Source organism: Pangasianodon hypophthalmus, chromosome 15, assembly GCF_027358585.1.
Source record: "Pangasianodon hypophthalmus isolate fPanHyp1 chromosome 15, fPanHyp1.pri, whole genome shotgun sequence".
Taxonomy (NCBI): Eukaryota; Metazoa; Chordata; class Actinopteri; order Siluriformes; family Pangasiidae; genus Pangasianodon; species Pangasianodon hypophthalmus.
The window spans coordinates 15,011,965-15,029,476 of NC_069724.1; the positions used below are offsets into that span (position 1 = coordinate 15,011,965).

The window sequence follows — 17,512 nt, forward strand, 5'->3', positions numbered from 1 at the left end:
CCCCCAGTAACCGACAAAATTCTCTCCAATATTTGGAAACGAACTGGGGACCCCTGTCAGAAACCACATCATTCGGGAGGCCATGAATGCGAAAGACGTGATCAACGACAGTAACCGCCGTCTCCCTGGCAGAAGGCAATTTGGGCAGTAGAATAAAATGGGCCGCCTTCGAGAACCAGTCCACCACGGTCAAAACCACCGTGTTGCCCTGGGACGGAGGCAGGGCGGAAATGAAATCTAACGCTATGTGGGACCAGGGTCTATAAGGGACAGACAGCGGTTGAAGGAGACCCTCTGCGGGACGATTGGAAGTCTTACAACTGGCACAGACCGAGCAAGCCAAAACAAACTCCTGAATGTCACGAGCCATCAATGGCCACCAGAACCATTGTTTGACCAAAAAGGCAGTACGACTAATCCCCGGATTAGATAAAAGGCACCCCCGACCCCTCCAACCAATGACGCCACTCCTGCAAGGCCAACTTAATCCCCAACAGCTCTCTATTACCAACGTCATAATTCTGTTCGGTGAGAGACAGGCGATGAGAAAAAAAGGCGCACGGATGCATCTTGCCGTCCGCGGAGGAGCGCTGGGACAGAACCGCGCCCACCCCCACCTCCGAAGCGTCGACCTCCACCACAAACTGATGCGAAGGATCGGGGGCAATAAGAATAGGGGCCGAAACGAAGCGGCTCTTGAGGTTGGTAAAAGCAGTGTGGGCTGCGCTCGACCAGCTAAACGCCGTCTTGGTGGAGGTCAAGGCGTCAGAGGGGTGGCGAGTTGGCTGAAGTTGCGAATGAAATGCCGGTAAAAATTGGCGAACCCCAGAAACCTCTGCAGGGCCTTGCGAGAGTCAGGAGTTGGCCAATCCACCACAGCCTTGATCTTATCGGGATCCATGCGCAACCCCCCAGATGAAACGATGAACCTCAGGAACGGAACAGACTGTGCATGAAAAATGCATTTCTCTGCCTTGACAAAAAGCCCATTCTCGAGCAGCCGAAGGAGCACTCGCCTGACGTGCTGAACACGTTCCTGGAGAGAGGAGGAAAAAAATCAATATGTCATCCAGGTAGACATATATGAAGTGATCAACCATATCTCTCAGCACGTCATTAACGAGTGCCTGAAAAACCGCGGGAGCGTTAGACAGCCCGAAAGGCATAACCAGGTATTCAAAATGCCCCCAGGGGTATTAAAGGCAGTTTTCCACTCATCCTCCTCCCTTATGCGAACCAGATGATAGGCGTTGCGCAAGTCTAGTTTAGTGACAAAAGACGCCCCCTGCAACCACTCGAAAGCTGAAGACATCAGCGGCAAGGGGTAAGTGTTCCTTACCGTGATGCTGTTCAGCCCCTGGTAATCAATACACGGCTGCAGAGAACCGTCCTTCTTGCCCACAAAAAAGAACCCAGCCCCTGCGGGGGAGGAGGAATGACGGATGAGCCCGGCTGCCAAAGAATCAGAAATATATTTCTCCATATTTCTAACTTGCCTTTAGGCTGAGACTTACCTGACAATAAATCTATGGCACAGTCATAGGGACGGTGCGGCGGGAGAGAAGCGGCCCGAGACTTACTGAACACGCCCTTCAGGTCCATGTACTCCTTGGGCACGTTAGACAGATCCACCAACTCCTCCTGGAAAACAGAACTAGACACAGACGGACAGGCAGACACAAGACAATTAGCATGACAATATTCACTCCATGATAAGACTGTACTGGAACGCCAATTAATGTGAGGGTTATGGAGCGAGAGCCAGGGGTGACCACATGACAACATGAGCGAGTGGGGAGTCGGCAAGAAGAAAGCATATCTCCTCCGAGTGATTCCCCGACGTGATGAGTGTTACCGGACCGGTGGTGTGCGTAATAGTGGAGAGAGCTTGGCCATTGAGAGCACTGACAGAGATGGGTTGGTTAAGCATTGACACAGGCAGATGAAGTTGGAAAGCAAACTGAATGTCCATAAAATTATCTTCTGCTCCAGAGTCCAAAAGGGCTTGACTGGGGTGAAGTGTGCTTCCCTGCTGCAGCTGTACCGAAAGGAGAGTGGTAGAAGAGGCTTTACCCGCCGATATTCCACCCGACAGTAACCTCTGATCTACTGTCGGGCGGTGGCTTTTACCGGGCAGCCCGAGGCAATGTCTCCCGCCCCTCCGCAATAGAGGCACAATCCTCTTGTCCGACGGCGATCCCTCTCCTCCCGGGATAGTCGGACTCTGCCCACCTGCATGAGCTCCGGATCGTGCGCAGGGCTGACTGCATCGCTGGAGAGGGAAACCGGGAGATCCACGGCAACCGGAACTGCGCGTCGTAGCCCCCGCTGTTCCCGCTGCTGTAGGCGTGCGTCCACCCTAATGGCCAGAGCGATAAGCCTGTCCAGGGACGTTGGGAGCTCCAGCATGACTATCTCCCTCTGGATGCGGTCTGCCAGCCCATGCAGGAACATATCCCACTGCGCCTCCTCGTTCCAATTACACTCCGCCGCCAGGGTGCGGAACTCGCTTGAGTAGTCCGAAACCGGAAGATCGCCTTCACATAAGTCGGCCAGCTTCCGAGCTGCCTTGCGTCCCGTCAGGGCACGATCAAAAACCCTCCTCATCTCTTCGGCAAGTGTCTGGAACGAGGCACAGCACGGATGTTGGTTTTCCCAAACCGCTGTCCCCCACAATGCCGCCTTCCCCGACAGTAACGTCAGCACCAGCGCCACCTTGGATCGCTCGGTAGAGAAAGTCTGGGGCTGGAGAGAAAAAAAGAGTGAGCACTTGGTGAGGAAGGCTCGGCAGAGCCGCGGCTCACCAGAGTATGAGGCGGGAGGTGGTAGGCGTGGCTCGGGTTGAGTAGTAAGCGGCGATTGAGGGGGTAAACGTTGGGGAGCTGGCGCAGTGGGTGATGTTGCCGGTCCGGTTCTCAGTAGTTGAACTTGGGCAGTGAGCTTGGACACCTGCGCCACCAAGGCCTATACCGCACGACCCGTGGCGACCATCTGTTCTTCTTGCCTGTCGAGACACGCGGTCGTGTCCGAGAGAAAGCTGTTGACTTCGGCGGCACTCGCTGAATCCATTATAAATGGTCAGTTCGTTCTGTCACGGAAAAAAAGAAGGCGGATTCAAGAGCGAGTAAAGGTGAGGCTTTTAATGAGGTAGCAGTCAAAGACAGGCTGAGCAGACAGTCCAAGGGAGCCAGCTGGGAAAAGAAATCCTCCCGAGTTCAATGAGCACAGCGCAACCGCGGAACTGTGAGAGGAGCACAACATGAAAACAACGAACTGACAAAAGACAGGACAAACGCTGAGGTATAAATAGAGCCGGTAATGAGAGACAGCTGAAAGCAATGAACTAATCAACCGTAGTACATGAAACGGCCAGAAGGGGCCGGTGAACCCATGAAGTACTTTAACAGAAAAATGCAGATTTTCCAGACACAGTTCAGGCCAAATGTTTACATATACTTAGGATAAAGGTATTCAGTCTCAGTCTGTCACAACTCTACACATTTCATGTTACCACACATTTCTTAGGACAGCTATTCTGTTCATATTAGGGGTGACTGTATAACAATTGAGACATTTATTGTATATCAATCAAGATTTATCAGGACATCTACATTTCAGCATCATGTCAAAGGTCCGAGGCCCATAAACTGGCAAAGTATTGTGAGAAGCTTGTGAAAGGCTACCCAAGTGCTTAATTCAAGTTCAAGCAAATAAAAGTCAATGCCACCAAATATTAACAAAGTGTATTGTGTATTTTTGACCCACTGAAAAGTGAAGTGAAGTGAAGTGACTTGTGGCCAAGTATGGTGACCCATACTCGGAATTTGTGCTCTGCATTTAATCCATCCAAGTGCACACACACAGTGGTGAACACACACCCGGAGCAGTGGGCAGCCTTTTTTGCTGCGGCGCCCAGGGGAGCAGTTGAAAATCTGATATAGTGAACAAATGTTGAAATATATCTGTGCCTTAGCTATTATTTTGAAATTACCTATTATTTAAATAAAGTAGATATCCTAATTGATTTAACACAGGAAATGTATGGTACCTTGAAATGTTTGGAGTTGGAGTGAAAAATTCATTTTGAATGTCTTTAGCCTAGCTGTATATAAACTTTTGGCATCAACCATATTCCAGGCCTTAAATTTCAAACAACAAAATTCAAGAACTTTTAAGCACTTCAGGGATTTGTGTGAACACTGTATTTCTGATGTTTGGTAAGATCACTGACAGATGCATGAAATAATGTACAATAGTTTACATTCATGATTGGCCAAGCAAACTGGTAAGCAATATATATAGTCTCCACCAAAAGTATTGGAAGACCAAGGTCAATTATTTAGTTTTTGCTATACACTGAACACATTCGGGTTTAAGATCAATAGATGGATATGAGATGATAGATATCCTAGAGACATGAAACTTGGTCAATAGGTAGTACTTCATCTTGCTATTCATGTTTGTGCATACAAAAACAAGTATATCTCTTGCAAACTAAGGTGCACAATTAGAATTATTTTTGAGGTTGATTCTTTTGCTCAAACTCTATTTGCCTTTTGGACAATTTAGTTCCCCCCACTTAAATTTGCCATAGTTATGCAAATCTACTAACTAGTCATAGGATTTAATTTGCTCAAACAGCTGTAACTAATGACTGCTTGCATGGCTTCACACAAAACCTGAATCACATATACAGGACAAGATTCTGAAGTCATATGCAAAGTTTGGGGGCATGGTCATACATAGTGGTGGAGTTAATGTCAGATTACTGTTTCGCAAGAACTGCAAGGTCAGTTAAGCTGAAATTTGATAGGGTGCATCTACAGTCCCCTCCGAAAGTAGTGGAACAGGAAGGCCATTTTTTTTTGTTTTTGATATACACTGAAGACATTCGGGATTGAGATGAAAAGATGAATATGAAATCAGAAATTCAGCTTTCATTTCCTGACATTTATATCTAGATGTGTTACACAATTTAGAAAATGGCACCTTTTGTTTGACCCCACCCATTTTTGAAGTAATCAAAAAATATTGGAACATGTGACTGACAGGTGTTTCTTGATGTGCAGGTGTGCCCTGTTAAGTTGATCGTTGATTGTTAAACAATTAATAGTTCGGAATGTCTACTCTTGGTTTGAGCCCTGTGAAGACTGCATTTGTTGTTAAAAAGGATAAACCAACATGAAGTCCAGAGTTGGGAGAAAAGCAAGTCATATTTTGAAGCTGACAAAAGACGGATTAGTGCCAATACACAAGCATTGGGCATAGCTAATACAACAATTTGGAATGTACTGAAAAAGAAAGAAACTAGTTGTGTACTAACAAGCACACATTGATCATTTTTTAAAACACTTTTGAAAAACTATTTATTTAACTGTAAATATCTCTGAAGACCTGTTAATGATGCATAAAACTTTTGTATATGTACAAACATCTGTTTTGATGCTTGTGATAATGTATGTACTGCTGACAAATTTTTGCATTTGTATATCTACAAGGTGAACCTCTGTTTGTACACAGTGCTGACAACTGCAATATATATTATCAATAAAGTATATTTACAAAAAAAAAAAAAAAAAAAAAAAAAGAAAGAAAATTGCCTTGCCGTTCCAATACTTTCGGAGGAGACTGTAGAACCTCAGACTTCATTTGCATTTGTTGCTCGTCTTTTAAATAAACTGTGTTGTGTCCTAAAATATTGAACACATTTGCAATTTGTAGAGTTATTTCACATTATACAACAGTTAGGTCCGGTCCACTAATTTGACTGGATTGAAGTGGCATACCAAAAGTGCTGATATTTTGTGGAGCAGCACTGGTACTTTTCACTGTTTGCCTCATTTTCACCACTTACCTGTGTTCGTTACCTAAAATTCCAATTCTAGTAACACACCGATCAGACATAACATTAAAACTACTGACAGGTGAAGTGAATAACATTGATTATCTCATTACAATGGCACTTGTCAAAGGGTGGGATATATTAGGCAGCAAGTGAACAGTCAGTTTTCATGGTTGATGTGTTGGAAGCAGGAAAAATTGGCAAGCGTAAGGATCTGAGCAACTGTGACATGGGCCAAATTGTGATGCCTGGACGACTGGGTCACCGCATCTCCAAAACAGCTGGTCTTGTGGGGCGTCCAAGGAAGGACAACCAGTGAACTGGAGACAGGGTCATGGGCATCCAAGGCTCACTGATGCGCATGGGGAGTGAAGGCTTGCCCATCTCATCCAATTCCACAGACGAGCTACTGTAACAGAAACTGCTGAAAAAGTTAATGCTGGCTATGACAGAAAGGTGTCAGAACACAAAGTGCATCACAGCTCGCTGTGTATGGGGCTGAGTAGCCGCAGACCGGTCAGAGTGCCCCAGCTAACCGCTGAAAGTACCTATAAGTGAGCATCAGAACTGGACCATGGAGCAATGGAAGAAGGTGGCCTGGTCTGATGAATCTCATTTTCTTTTACATCATGTGGCCAGCTGGGTGCACCAGGATGCAGTATGGGAAGAAGGCAAGCCGGCGGAGGCAATGTGATACTCTGGGAAATGTTCTGCTGGGAAACCTTGGGTCCTGGCATTCATGTGGATGTTACTTTGCACCTACCACCTACCTAAAGATTACTGCAGACCAAGTACAGCCCTTCATGGAATAATTGCCTCGACAGGTCAAAGCTGTTTTGCTGGCACAAGGGGGATCTACACAATATTAGGCAGGTGGTTTTAATGTTATGGCTTATTGGTATAGTTCCTCATGTTGAAACTTGTACTACACTTACTACATTCTTTCAGTCAGTCTGTGCTTTGCATGGAAACATACAACACTCCAGCTGTGGCTTCTTCTGACAGAGCAAAAATAAACAAAATATTTGGCCATATTCTTTCTAAAATGTCAGTTACTCTGTATTAATTTCTTGTTTATAGAACTGGTATAAAAGCAGTTTCACACCTGCAATCCAGCTGTTGTACTAAATATCAGCTTGGCTGTGATTCGGCTGTATATTGGTTAATTATAACAACTGTCACACTCCTCTGCTAAAACATACCCACAATGTGTCACAAATGTAACATCACACAAAATTTAACTCGTTGTTTTATTACATTCAAGCCATTTATGATCACATCAAAAAATCACATTACAACTGTGTTATTAAATAAGAAGTGAAAAGTGTTAGTTTTAAGCTTTGCTGACTTAGATATGTATGCAATAAACCTTACCCAAGAGGTGACACAGGTTGAGAGGGGGGCAGAGAAAATGACTCTTTTGCAATTTTTCCATCAATAACAGGTGACAGCTCTATGAGGACAATACGAAAACATCAAATTAAATATATGCAAATTTCTCTAGTAAAAATTAAACATTATATGTATTATTACTGTATTATTATATCATCTACAGTGGATATAAAATGTTTACACACCCCAGTTAAATGGCAGGTTTTTTGTGATGTGAAAAAATGAATCATGTCAGAACTTTTTCCACCCTCAATGTGAAATTACAATGTATAAAAATTAAGTGAAAAACAATCAGAAACATTTTTAGGGAAAATAGGGAAAATTAGAAAGTTACAGTAACCTGGCTGCCTAAGTGTTTCCACAAGCTTTTCTTGACCTCTCATTGGTTTCATCTGACTCCTGAAGCCATGGTCCTCAAAGAGAATGAATGATATCTCACTTATCGAAAGGTATCGATCAGGAGAAGGGTATAAATGAATTTCCAAAACATTAGATATACCATGGAACACTGTGAAGGCCATCATCAAGAAGTGGAGAAAATGGGGTACCACAGCAACATTTCAACATCTCTCCAAAATGTACGAAAAAACAAGACAAAAAAAATACCAGGGAGCCTGCCAATAGACCTACGGCAACATTAAAGAGGCTGCAGGAATATCTGACAAGTACTGATTACTCTGCACGTGACACCAATCTCTCATATTCTTCACATATCTGGGCTATGTGGTAGGGTGGCTGGACAGAAGCCCTTTGTCATAAAAAACATCCTAGCTCAACTACATCACCCCAAACCATGTGGCAAAATGTGTCACGGTCTGATGAGACCAATTCCAAAAGGTTTAATAATTCCATAATTCCAAAAGCTATGGTGCAAAAAAAAAAAAAAAAAACCATCACCAAAAACACACCATATCCATATGGTGGCAGCATCATGCTGTAAGGCTGCTTTTCTTCAGCCAGAGCAGAACTGTAACTGGATCCTGGACTTCCTGACCGGGAGACCTGAGTCAGTCCTGATCGGGAACAGCATCTCCAACACCACCACACTGAGCACTGGAGCCCCACAGGGCTGTGTGCTCAGTCCATTGCTGTTCACTCTGCTGACTCACGACTGTGTAGCAATGCACAGCTTGAATCACATCATCAAGTTCGTCGATGACACGACCGTGGTGGGTCTCATCAGCAAGAACGACGAGTCAGCATACAGAGAGGAGGTGCAGCAGCTAACGGACTGGTGCAGAGCCAACAACCTGTCCCTGAATGTGGACAAAACTAAAGAGATGGTTGTTGACTTCAGAAGAGCACAGAGTGACCACTCTCCGCTGAACATCGGCAGCTCCTCCGTGGAGATCGTCAAGAGCACCAAGTTTCTTGGTGTTCACCTGGCGGAGAACCTCACCCGGTCGCTCAACACCAGTTCTGTAACGAAGAAAGCCCAGCAGCGCCTGTACTTTCTACGAAGGCTGAGGAAAGCGCATCTCCCACCCTCCATCCTCACCATGTTCTACAGAGGGACTATCGAGAGCATCCTGTGCAGCTGCATCACTGCCTGGTATGGGAATTGCTCTGTCTCAGATCGCAAGACCCTGCAGCGGATAGTGAGGACAGCTGAGAAGATCATCGGGGTCTCTCTTCCCTCCATCTCGGACATTTACACCTCTCGCTGCATCCGCAAAGCCACCAGCATTGTGGATGACCCCACACACCCCTCTCACACACTCTTCACCCTCCTGCCGTCTGGTAAACGGTACTGGAGCATTCGGGCCCTCACAACCAGACGGTGCAATAGTTTCTTCCCTCATGCCATCAGACTCCTCAACACCTAGAACTGGACTGAAGGAAGGAACAAACACGCATACATATACACACATACACACAACTGAACATCTCCCATGCACATGTTCTACACATGTTTTGCACATGTTTTATGCTGCTGTTGCTACTACTATGTTTACACATATACAATACCATGTTTACATTACTTCAACTATTTATATCAAACTCTGTACTATTTGCACTATTGTCACTTGGTCACTTTCAAATAGAACTGCGTACTGTTTGGCGTTGTAGTTATTGTACTGTCTTGTTCTGTCTTGTGCGTCTGCACGTTTGCACTTGTGCACTTTATGTTTAATTTATGTAGTCCCCGTAGTTTTGTGTCGTTCTGTGTTGTCTTATGTAGCACCTTGGTCCTGGAGAAACGTTGTTTCGTTTCACTATGTACTTGTATATGGCTGAAATGACAATAAACTCCACTTGAACTTGAACTTGAACTGGGCCTTTTGTCAAGGTGGAGGGACTCATGAATAACTACAAATACCTACCAGTTTTAGTGCAAAACCTTCAGGTTTCTGCTAGTAAGCTGAAGATGTAAAGGAATTTCACCTTTCAACACGACAGTGACCCAAAGCATACATCCAAATCAACAAAGGAATGGCTGAACCACAAGAAGATCAATGTTTTTGAATGACCTAGCCAGAACCCAGACCTGAATCAAACTAAAAATCTGCGTGGTGACCTGAAGCAAGCTGTGCACAGGAGATGCCCTTACGATTTGATGGATCTAGAACGTTTTTGCAGGAAAGAGTGGGAAAATATTGCCAAGTCAAGGTGTGCCACACTGATAGACTCCTACCCAAAAAGACCGAGTGGTGTAATAAAACCAAAAGGTGCCTCAACAAAGTATTAGTTTAGGGATGTGCACACTTGTGCAACTAGGTTATTGTAGGCTTTATATTTTTCCCTTTTTCCCCCTAAAAATATTTCTGATTGTTTTCCACTTTGTATACTTTTTTGCCCCAACTTTGTTTATCTTAGTTTCATTCTTTTACTTCATAATCATGTGCAATTTTAACAGGTGTATGTAGACTTTTTATATCCACTGTATATATTAAGTCATTTTGACACAGTAAGTAGTAAAGTCAAATGTGTTAGAATGAGTGGTCTTTGTAAACATCAAACAAATAAGGTGATTTTACTGCCTATCACATTCCCTCCAACTCTTAGTTCCCACCTGTGTGCACATTAAGAATGTAACCGAATATGAATATATTAATCTGATTAAACAGATGTGTACTAAACAAACACAGAGATAAGAACACGAATTGCACGGAATAGAAAGAAAGTATGGAACAGAAAGGCACAGACTATGAAGCTTGCGGGCAGGGTTGCCAAGTTGCACGACAATTCCCACCCCATCTCAAAAACACACAAAAAATAAAAAACAAAACTTGAAAGTAGCTCAAAATATTCAGGCACTGAACAAGGGAGATGCATTTTTTTCCCCAGTCTTTGCATGGGAAACAAGTGATATGCACACATTTCTGATTTAGTTACAGAGCTGTCACTCCATATAGCCCATGCAGACTGCATGCTATGTGCAGGGCAGCATATCTCTGCTGGAATCTCCCAAAAATAATAATTCAATAAATTCAGTGCTCATTGCCCGTGTTTTTTGTCATACTTAAACTCTATAGTTATCACATGAAAATCCCAGTAAATGTTTCCCAGAAAATTATACAGACATTATAATGAAATGCCACTTAAAAGACCCCATTTTGACAAATCTGTCTATGGAGATTTAAGTATTTCCACACTATGTTAAAATATACCCTTGGTCTGCATATAATACCCAGAATGGAGGAGAGGTTTGGAGGGTGCTGCATGCCGATATTCACAGCATCACTGAAACTGAGAAGCGTTGAGTTCTTGATATAGCAGTGCAGCATTTCATCTTCACTGATCAAACCTGTTCCCTCATCTCAGTCAGATAAAAAGGCAGACAAACATTACATTTTGTTCATTTTAAGACAAAGTCAAGATTAACGACATGGTTATTATATATAACTATCATGTAACTGAAAATATGCTATTAGTAATAAATTCACAAGAACACTTACCATAAGTATCAGCTTTGCACAAAGTCTCGATTGAAGGTAGTGGCTCACCTGCTTCCAAATCTGAATCCATACAATCCAGCAAGAAGCTGGAAACACCAGAGGGCATGATCATACCTAAATTGTAACAGGATTATGTAGCTTTTCATTATAATAAGGCCGAGGGGTAGACTTATTAGCAAACTGTTGTGCTTAAGATAAAGAACTCCAAACCCCACTTGTGCAGTCCTGGCTGACGTCTCTGGCACTGGGGGTCACTATGTCCTAGAGGACACAGGTATGACATTAAAGCAATGTGAACACATTTACTATTATTCAAACATGTCTCCAGAAGTACTAAATTGTTAGTACACTACATTTTTCTTTTTGGAATAACAACTCTGACCTGCTATCTAGCTATTCAACTTGCTAATGTACTGTAAGTGCTGCTGCTGCTAAGCTCATTAGTATATATCTAAGTACAAAGAAATATAAATAAGTACTTCAACTGAGTAAAAATTGTAAATTAGTAGACCATTGTCAATTTGTTTTGCTTTTTATTTATTATTTTCCTCGTTTTTTTCTGCTTTTTACAGACTCTAAAGTCTGAGAATATACTAGAAAATACTACATTACAAATAGCAAAATGATTGACACCCCTAAAGAATAGTTAAATTGTCCTCTTTGGAATAACAATTCTACTGTTTTAAATTGGTCTCAACCTCCAGAAACTGTATTGCTGCATGTGACCAAATCATGTAATATCTCATACATATAAAATCTCATTAGTCCAGATAATAATCACACAGAATGTTTGTTGGAACATTATATTTTGCAATGACCTTCTCAGTCTCTGATTTAAAACCGATGGAAAGGTGTTTTTTGAGGTAACAAATTGTTTAGGCCAGAATTTCAACCAATTCAGTAGTTCACATTCATATTAACCTACGTACCTAACGCCATGCATTTCAGTTCAACGGTTATAATTAAATTTGTTTTTTGGTAGTTAGAGAGCTTATAAGTCAGCATGACTGCATAACGAACAAGACAAAATCAAAATGCTTTGAGAGCCGATTCACCCCATCGATGATCCAAAGGGTCACTGAAAGATTTTCTAAATCATTATGAAACCTGCATTACTGACAAAATGTCCACAAACCTTGTCCACAAACATGAATGACACTGGTAATCAAGGTAGAGTATTGGAATGACAAGGCCAATTCTTTTGTTTTGTCGACAAGGCCACAATTTAGAGTGCCACAGCAAACTGTCTGAATAAGAGATTTCAGTATTTGATTTTTAATTAATTTTCTAATTTTCTTAAATCTCTAAAAACATTTTCACTTCCTATATATGGGCAATTAATTGTAGATTGAGAGGTAAAAATAGCAAGTATATCCATTCAAAATCAAATTCACAACAATGTGTGCAACAAGGAGTTACTTGTTACTTGTACAGGCATCAGCTAATGTGAATCATCTTTTGTGTTCAGGTGTGGCGGCAGGGGTGTGGTTGAGCGTTAGCTGTGGATGGAGAGTCGGCGGGGGCGCATGAAGGATGCCAACATGCAGATCACTCACAACTGACGCAGACCTTTTAGGTTGTGTTGAGTAATATATTCTGGCTAGTGGCATTCAGAGCCCATTCACCAATGGGAGACCAGGATGAATATGGTTTTAGAGTTTTATGTGAGATCATCCTGGGCTGACCATTCACAAGTCAGTGTGGCTAGAATGAGGGCCTCGGAAGACACTCGCATTTTCACCCACTGGTTTGAGATGCTCAGAAAGTAAATATATATCACAGACATCATAACAAAACTCCAAAATATCTACAATGTAGGTGAGACAGGATTTGTCACTGATACATCCTCAGAAAATGTCCTGGCTTCAAAGGGATGTAAGAATGTGTACCAGAGTATGAATGGAAGTGGGAGGGAACATCTGTATCACTGGGAATGCTGCTGGGCAGATCCTGCCCCAGTTCTTGATGTCAAGGTGGTCCAGATTGCACCTGCTGGATGCATTTCTCTGTAAACTGGCTGACAGAATGTTTCTTTAGACTTCTGAATTCATTCTACTACCATCATGAATCACATCCATAAAGATTAGTGAGCCTGTTCCAGAAGCAGCCATGCAAGCCCAAGGCATTACACTATCTCCACCGTGCTTGACCAATGAGCTCGTATGTTTGGATCATGAACAGATCCTTTCTTTGTCCACGCTTTGGCATTTCCATCACTTTGGTAGTGGTTAGGTGGTGGTTGTTGGTGATATCACAGACTACTGTTTTTGGAATTTTCTTCACAGTGCTCACAATGTTTGTCAACAACTGCTGTTGTTATCCTTGGCTGACTTGTTTGATGTTTGGCTGTTAGTACGCCAGTGATTTCTTTCTTTTTCAGGACATTCCAAATTATTGTATTGGCTATGCCCAATGCTTGTGCAATGGCTCTAATCCTTCTTTTCACAGCTTCAAAATATTGCTTGCTTTTCTCCCATAGACAGATCTCTGTTCTTCATGTTCATTACGGATAAGTGAAGTGAAGTGAAGTAAATTCATATATTTAAAATTTATATCCTGGATTTATATATATCTGTAATGCTGCTTTGTGACAACTAACATTGTTAAAAGCACTATACAAATCAAATTGAACTGAATTGAATTCATGTTGGTTTATCCTTTTTAACAAAAAAAGCAGTCTTCACAGGCAAAACCCAGGGCTCAAACCAAGAGTAAACATTCATCGCTATTAACTGTTTAACAGTCAACCAAACAGGGCACACTGGGCAACAAGAAATACCTGTCACTCACATGTTTCAATATTTTTGATCACTTGAAAAATGGGTGGGGTCAAACAAAAGGTGCCATGTTCTATGTTGTTTAACCGTGATATCTACATGCAAATATCAGGAAATGAAAGCTGCAAAGCTGATCTATCATCTAATATTCATCTTTTGATCTAAAAACTAAATAATTGGCCTTGCCATTCCAGTGCTTTTGGAGAGGACTGTATGTTACCTGCAGGAGTTAAAGTGGAATTTGTAAGGTGCTGAAATTCTGACAGTGATCAGGAAGGAGGCTGCAATTGCAATTAGATCTCAAGCCACACACAGAAAACATATTACCAAATTGTTATGAAATGAAAAATCTCAAGCAAGACAGCGAGACACCCCACTGTCTGCACCACAGGGAAGTGAGGTACTGCTGGGATAACATGAAAGGAAAAATAAAGAGTGTAACAGAGCACAATATTTTTTGGCGGATTTCAGTTAATCCACTTTGCACATCTAGCATACAATCTGTGTTCTCCAGTTCAGATTAGACTACGTATTAGTTAGCAAACGTATTTGCTACGTTTACATGCAGTCTAATAATCCATTAATAATCCGATTTACAAAAAAAAAAAAAAAAAAAAAAAGTACTCCTCATCGGAATAGGAGGCAAGCTGAATGAAATTTCTGTCTGATCAAACGAAGGGGATAATCATTTTAACAATCCTTAAAATTGTAAGTGCAATAAAACCGTCATTTAAGAAAATACATTTCATGCTACAGATTCGAATCGTTTTAAAATTGAGGCAGATGTGGGCTGCACGGTGCTGTAATGCATTTGTGACAAATAAAGGCTTCTTCGTCTCGCTAAGCTACTCGCTATTGTCTGCTGCTGAGTATGAGCCATTTCACGATTTAGATAAGGGTACCGCCCTAGTCACTACCCATATTTTTTTTTTTAATTGAAATTGAAAATCTTGTCATTTTCCGCCTACAACTATTAAAAACCACCAAAAGTGCCCCCTCAACTTGAAATTTTAACTTGTCCACTTGCGGTAGTCTTCTCAACTACCAGTTCCTCCCTTGTTTACAGAGTAACGTCAAATAAACATGGCCGCATGCACTGTGAACAGTGCCCCTTCTCTACATTTAAATAAGATTATAGCAGTATTGGCTTCAGATCAGTTAAAAGACAGACACAGTACTTGGTTAAGCCTATAACACTGACCATACTAATCGCTGTTTTGAGATGGTAATCATCAATATTAGACTTATCACTAGCGGTACCTGGCTAACATTGGGCAGTGGTGGGTCAACAATTAAGGCTCTGGATTACTGATAAGGTGAGGGATTCAAATCGCAGCCCAAGCTGCCACTGTTGGGCCCTTGTGCAAAGGCCCTTAACCCTATCTGCTCCAGGGGCACCGTATCATGGCTGACCCTGTGCTCTGACCCCAACTCCCTAACAAGTTGAGATATGCGAAGAAAAGAATTTCACGGTGCTGTAATGTATTTGTGACAAATAAAGGCTTCATCATCTCGCTAAGCTACTCGCTATTGTCCGCTGGCTAGCCTGTTGCTAATGCTACTCGCTATTGTCCTCTGTGCCTACTGTGCTGCAATTTCAGTTCAAAATGTTGCATGAATGTTTAAAGACTACTCTAGTACAACAGTACCAAGAGTCACTCTGGCCTGTAACTGTAAAGGTGTTAATTTTATGAGCTTTATGTGCTCTGTCAGAGCAAACAAAAGGGACGCTTCCGTTGAGGCGTCCATGGTTTTTTCCACTTCCCAGATCGTACCGAGGTGGTAAACGACAATATTACAACTTTGCAAATTATAAGGCATCACGTACGCAGCATACGAACAAGAAAAAACGTGATTTAAAGTTCTTAAGCAGTCTTTTGAGTTTCGGTTAATATTTTATAAACATTAAATACTGGTGTTACTTTAATAATTTAAACGTTAATTCGCTTTCTGCAACATTTTTTAAAATAAAATTTTAATCAAACTGGTCTTTCGTTTAATTTTCGGCGCTATAAATAAATAAATTAAGCAACAACCAAACAACTCTTTTTTGTTTTTGTAAACAGCTTACAGTGAGAATTAATTTTATTTCCGACTTCGGACAGCTGAATTCGCATTAACGCTCTAATGTGAGAAGTAGGAGGGTCCGAGTTGGAAAATTCCGAGTTCCTAGTTGTCGTGAACGCTGTATTATGCCCCGACTTGCCTCGCATGTCTTGCTTCGCCAGAGAACCTGCTAAATTTCGTCAGTAAATGTAGCCAAGAACCACTTACTTTGACAGAAAGAGGCAAATTCACTGACATGGCAGAAGAATGACCCACCAAACACCTTTGCTGCGGCACGGTGAACAACCCCCACCAGGAGGCACTGTGGCTATTCAATCCGCAGTCCTGCGGTGCAATTGTTGCGCATGCGCACATTTCATTACACGTTGCTACGCGGCCCCGATGTGCACTGCGCATGCGTGCAATTTCACGACATTAAAGCGTATTTTACGACATTTCATAGTAAATTGTACACTATTAAAGTATTTAAAAGTGAAAATGGCAATTCTACGTCAAAAGAAGCCATGTTTTCTAATTCTTGAAAAAGCTTACAGCTATTTTAGGATTGTACAAAAATCCAAGTTCCTAACCCTTTTTAAAAAACAAAAATAGTGGCGTTATTAATATTATACATTTACCATATTGATACTGTTTACCAAAATTACTGCCCTACATTGTTTTTCACTAATACCAAATTTGTTCATATAAAAATAAGAAATTTAACAAAAAAATTAATTAACTAATTACTGTTTGGGTTGAAGCAGTTTTAGAGATCAGAAAAGCACAAGCACAAGCAGAAAGCACAAGAATGGTCTATTTTACTAAAATAGGAAATTAATTTAATTTTTTCATATATATATATATATATATATATATATATATATATATATATATATATATAGACCTGCTGGATATGAGCCATTTCACGATTTAGATAAGGTGACCTAGCCACTACCCATGTTTTTTAATGGAAATGCGAACATTGCAAAGCTTTTAACAACTACACTGGATGAGTAATATTTTTAAATTGTAGTTTCTGGAAGATCCTGATTATTTTTTTCAGCTGCCATGTCTATCGGGATGTAACCGAATATTGTTTGGACTGAACAAATAATGCGTCCTACACAAATACAAATACAGGAGGCACACTATTTGCTTTTAATAATAAAGCATCTTTTTGAGACTAGATCTCGGGTAGCAACAAAAAAAGCGGAGCAGGAGGTGGTACTTTCCTGCAATGTGTGTTCAAACATGCTCAAGCATGAAACTCCTGGGACAAAGAAAATGTTCATTAACATGTATGTGTGGTGCTCCTGACCTGTGGTGCTCCCAGGGTCATGGTTGTTTAAATCAGGTCACTACTTTATATTTTGGGAAACATTTCTCTGGCAGATACAAACAAAAATAATAACTGCACAGGTGGGATCTAAAATAAAAAAGAAACCAGTTATGAACTGACATAGAAATGTCAGAGGCAGAATTCACACACCATGCTTTTAGTACCAGTGCTGCCATATCTACCTCTGGGGGATGCAAATGAATACAAATACATTCGG

The 17,512-nt window shown here is 41.7% G+C and overlaps 1 protein-coding gene across 6 annotated transcripts in view; it reads right to left on the reverse strand.

Annotated features, from left to right (window-relative positions):
- LOC113535751 (uncharacterized) overlaps positions 1-16,300 on the reverse strand; it is a 33,437-nt gene extending 17,137 nt beyond the window's left edge. For 4 of the 6 annotated variants that reach the window (XM_053240376.1, XM_053240375.1, XM_034311424.2 and 1 more), the window contains exons 1-5: positions 16,185-16,300; positions 11,349-11,394; positions 11,134-11,247; positions 10,866-10,994; positions 7,217-7,295 (exon numbers count right to left, since the gene is read on the reverse strand). In XM_053240376.1, the coding sequence (XP_053096351.1) occupies positions 7,217-7,295; positions 10,866-10,994; positions 11,134-11,247; positions 11,349-11,394; positions 16,185-16,214 (398 nt within the window). In that variant the 5' untranslated portion in view covers positions 16,215-16,300. Of the gene's footprint in view, positions 1-1,339; positions 1,655-7,216; positions 7,296-10,865; positions 10,995-11,133; positions 11,248-11,348; positions 11,395-16,184 lie in introns of those variants that run through there. The other 2 variants (XM_034311423.2, XM_034311422.1) reach the window with 2 other exon arrangements.
- Positions 16,301-17,512: the final 1,212 nt, after the last annotated feature.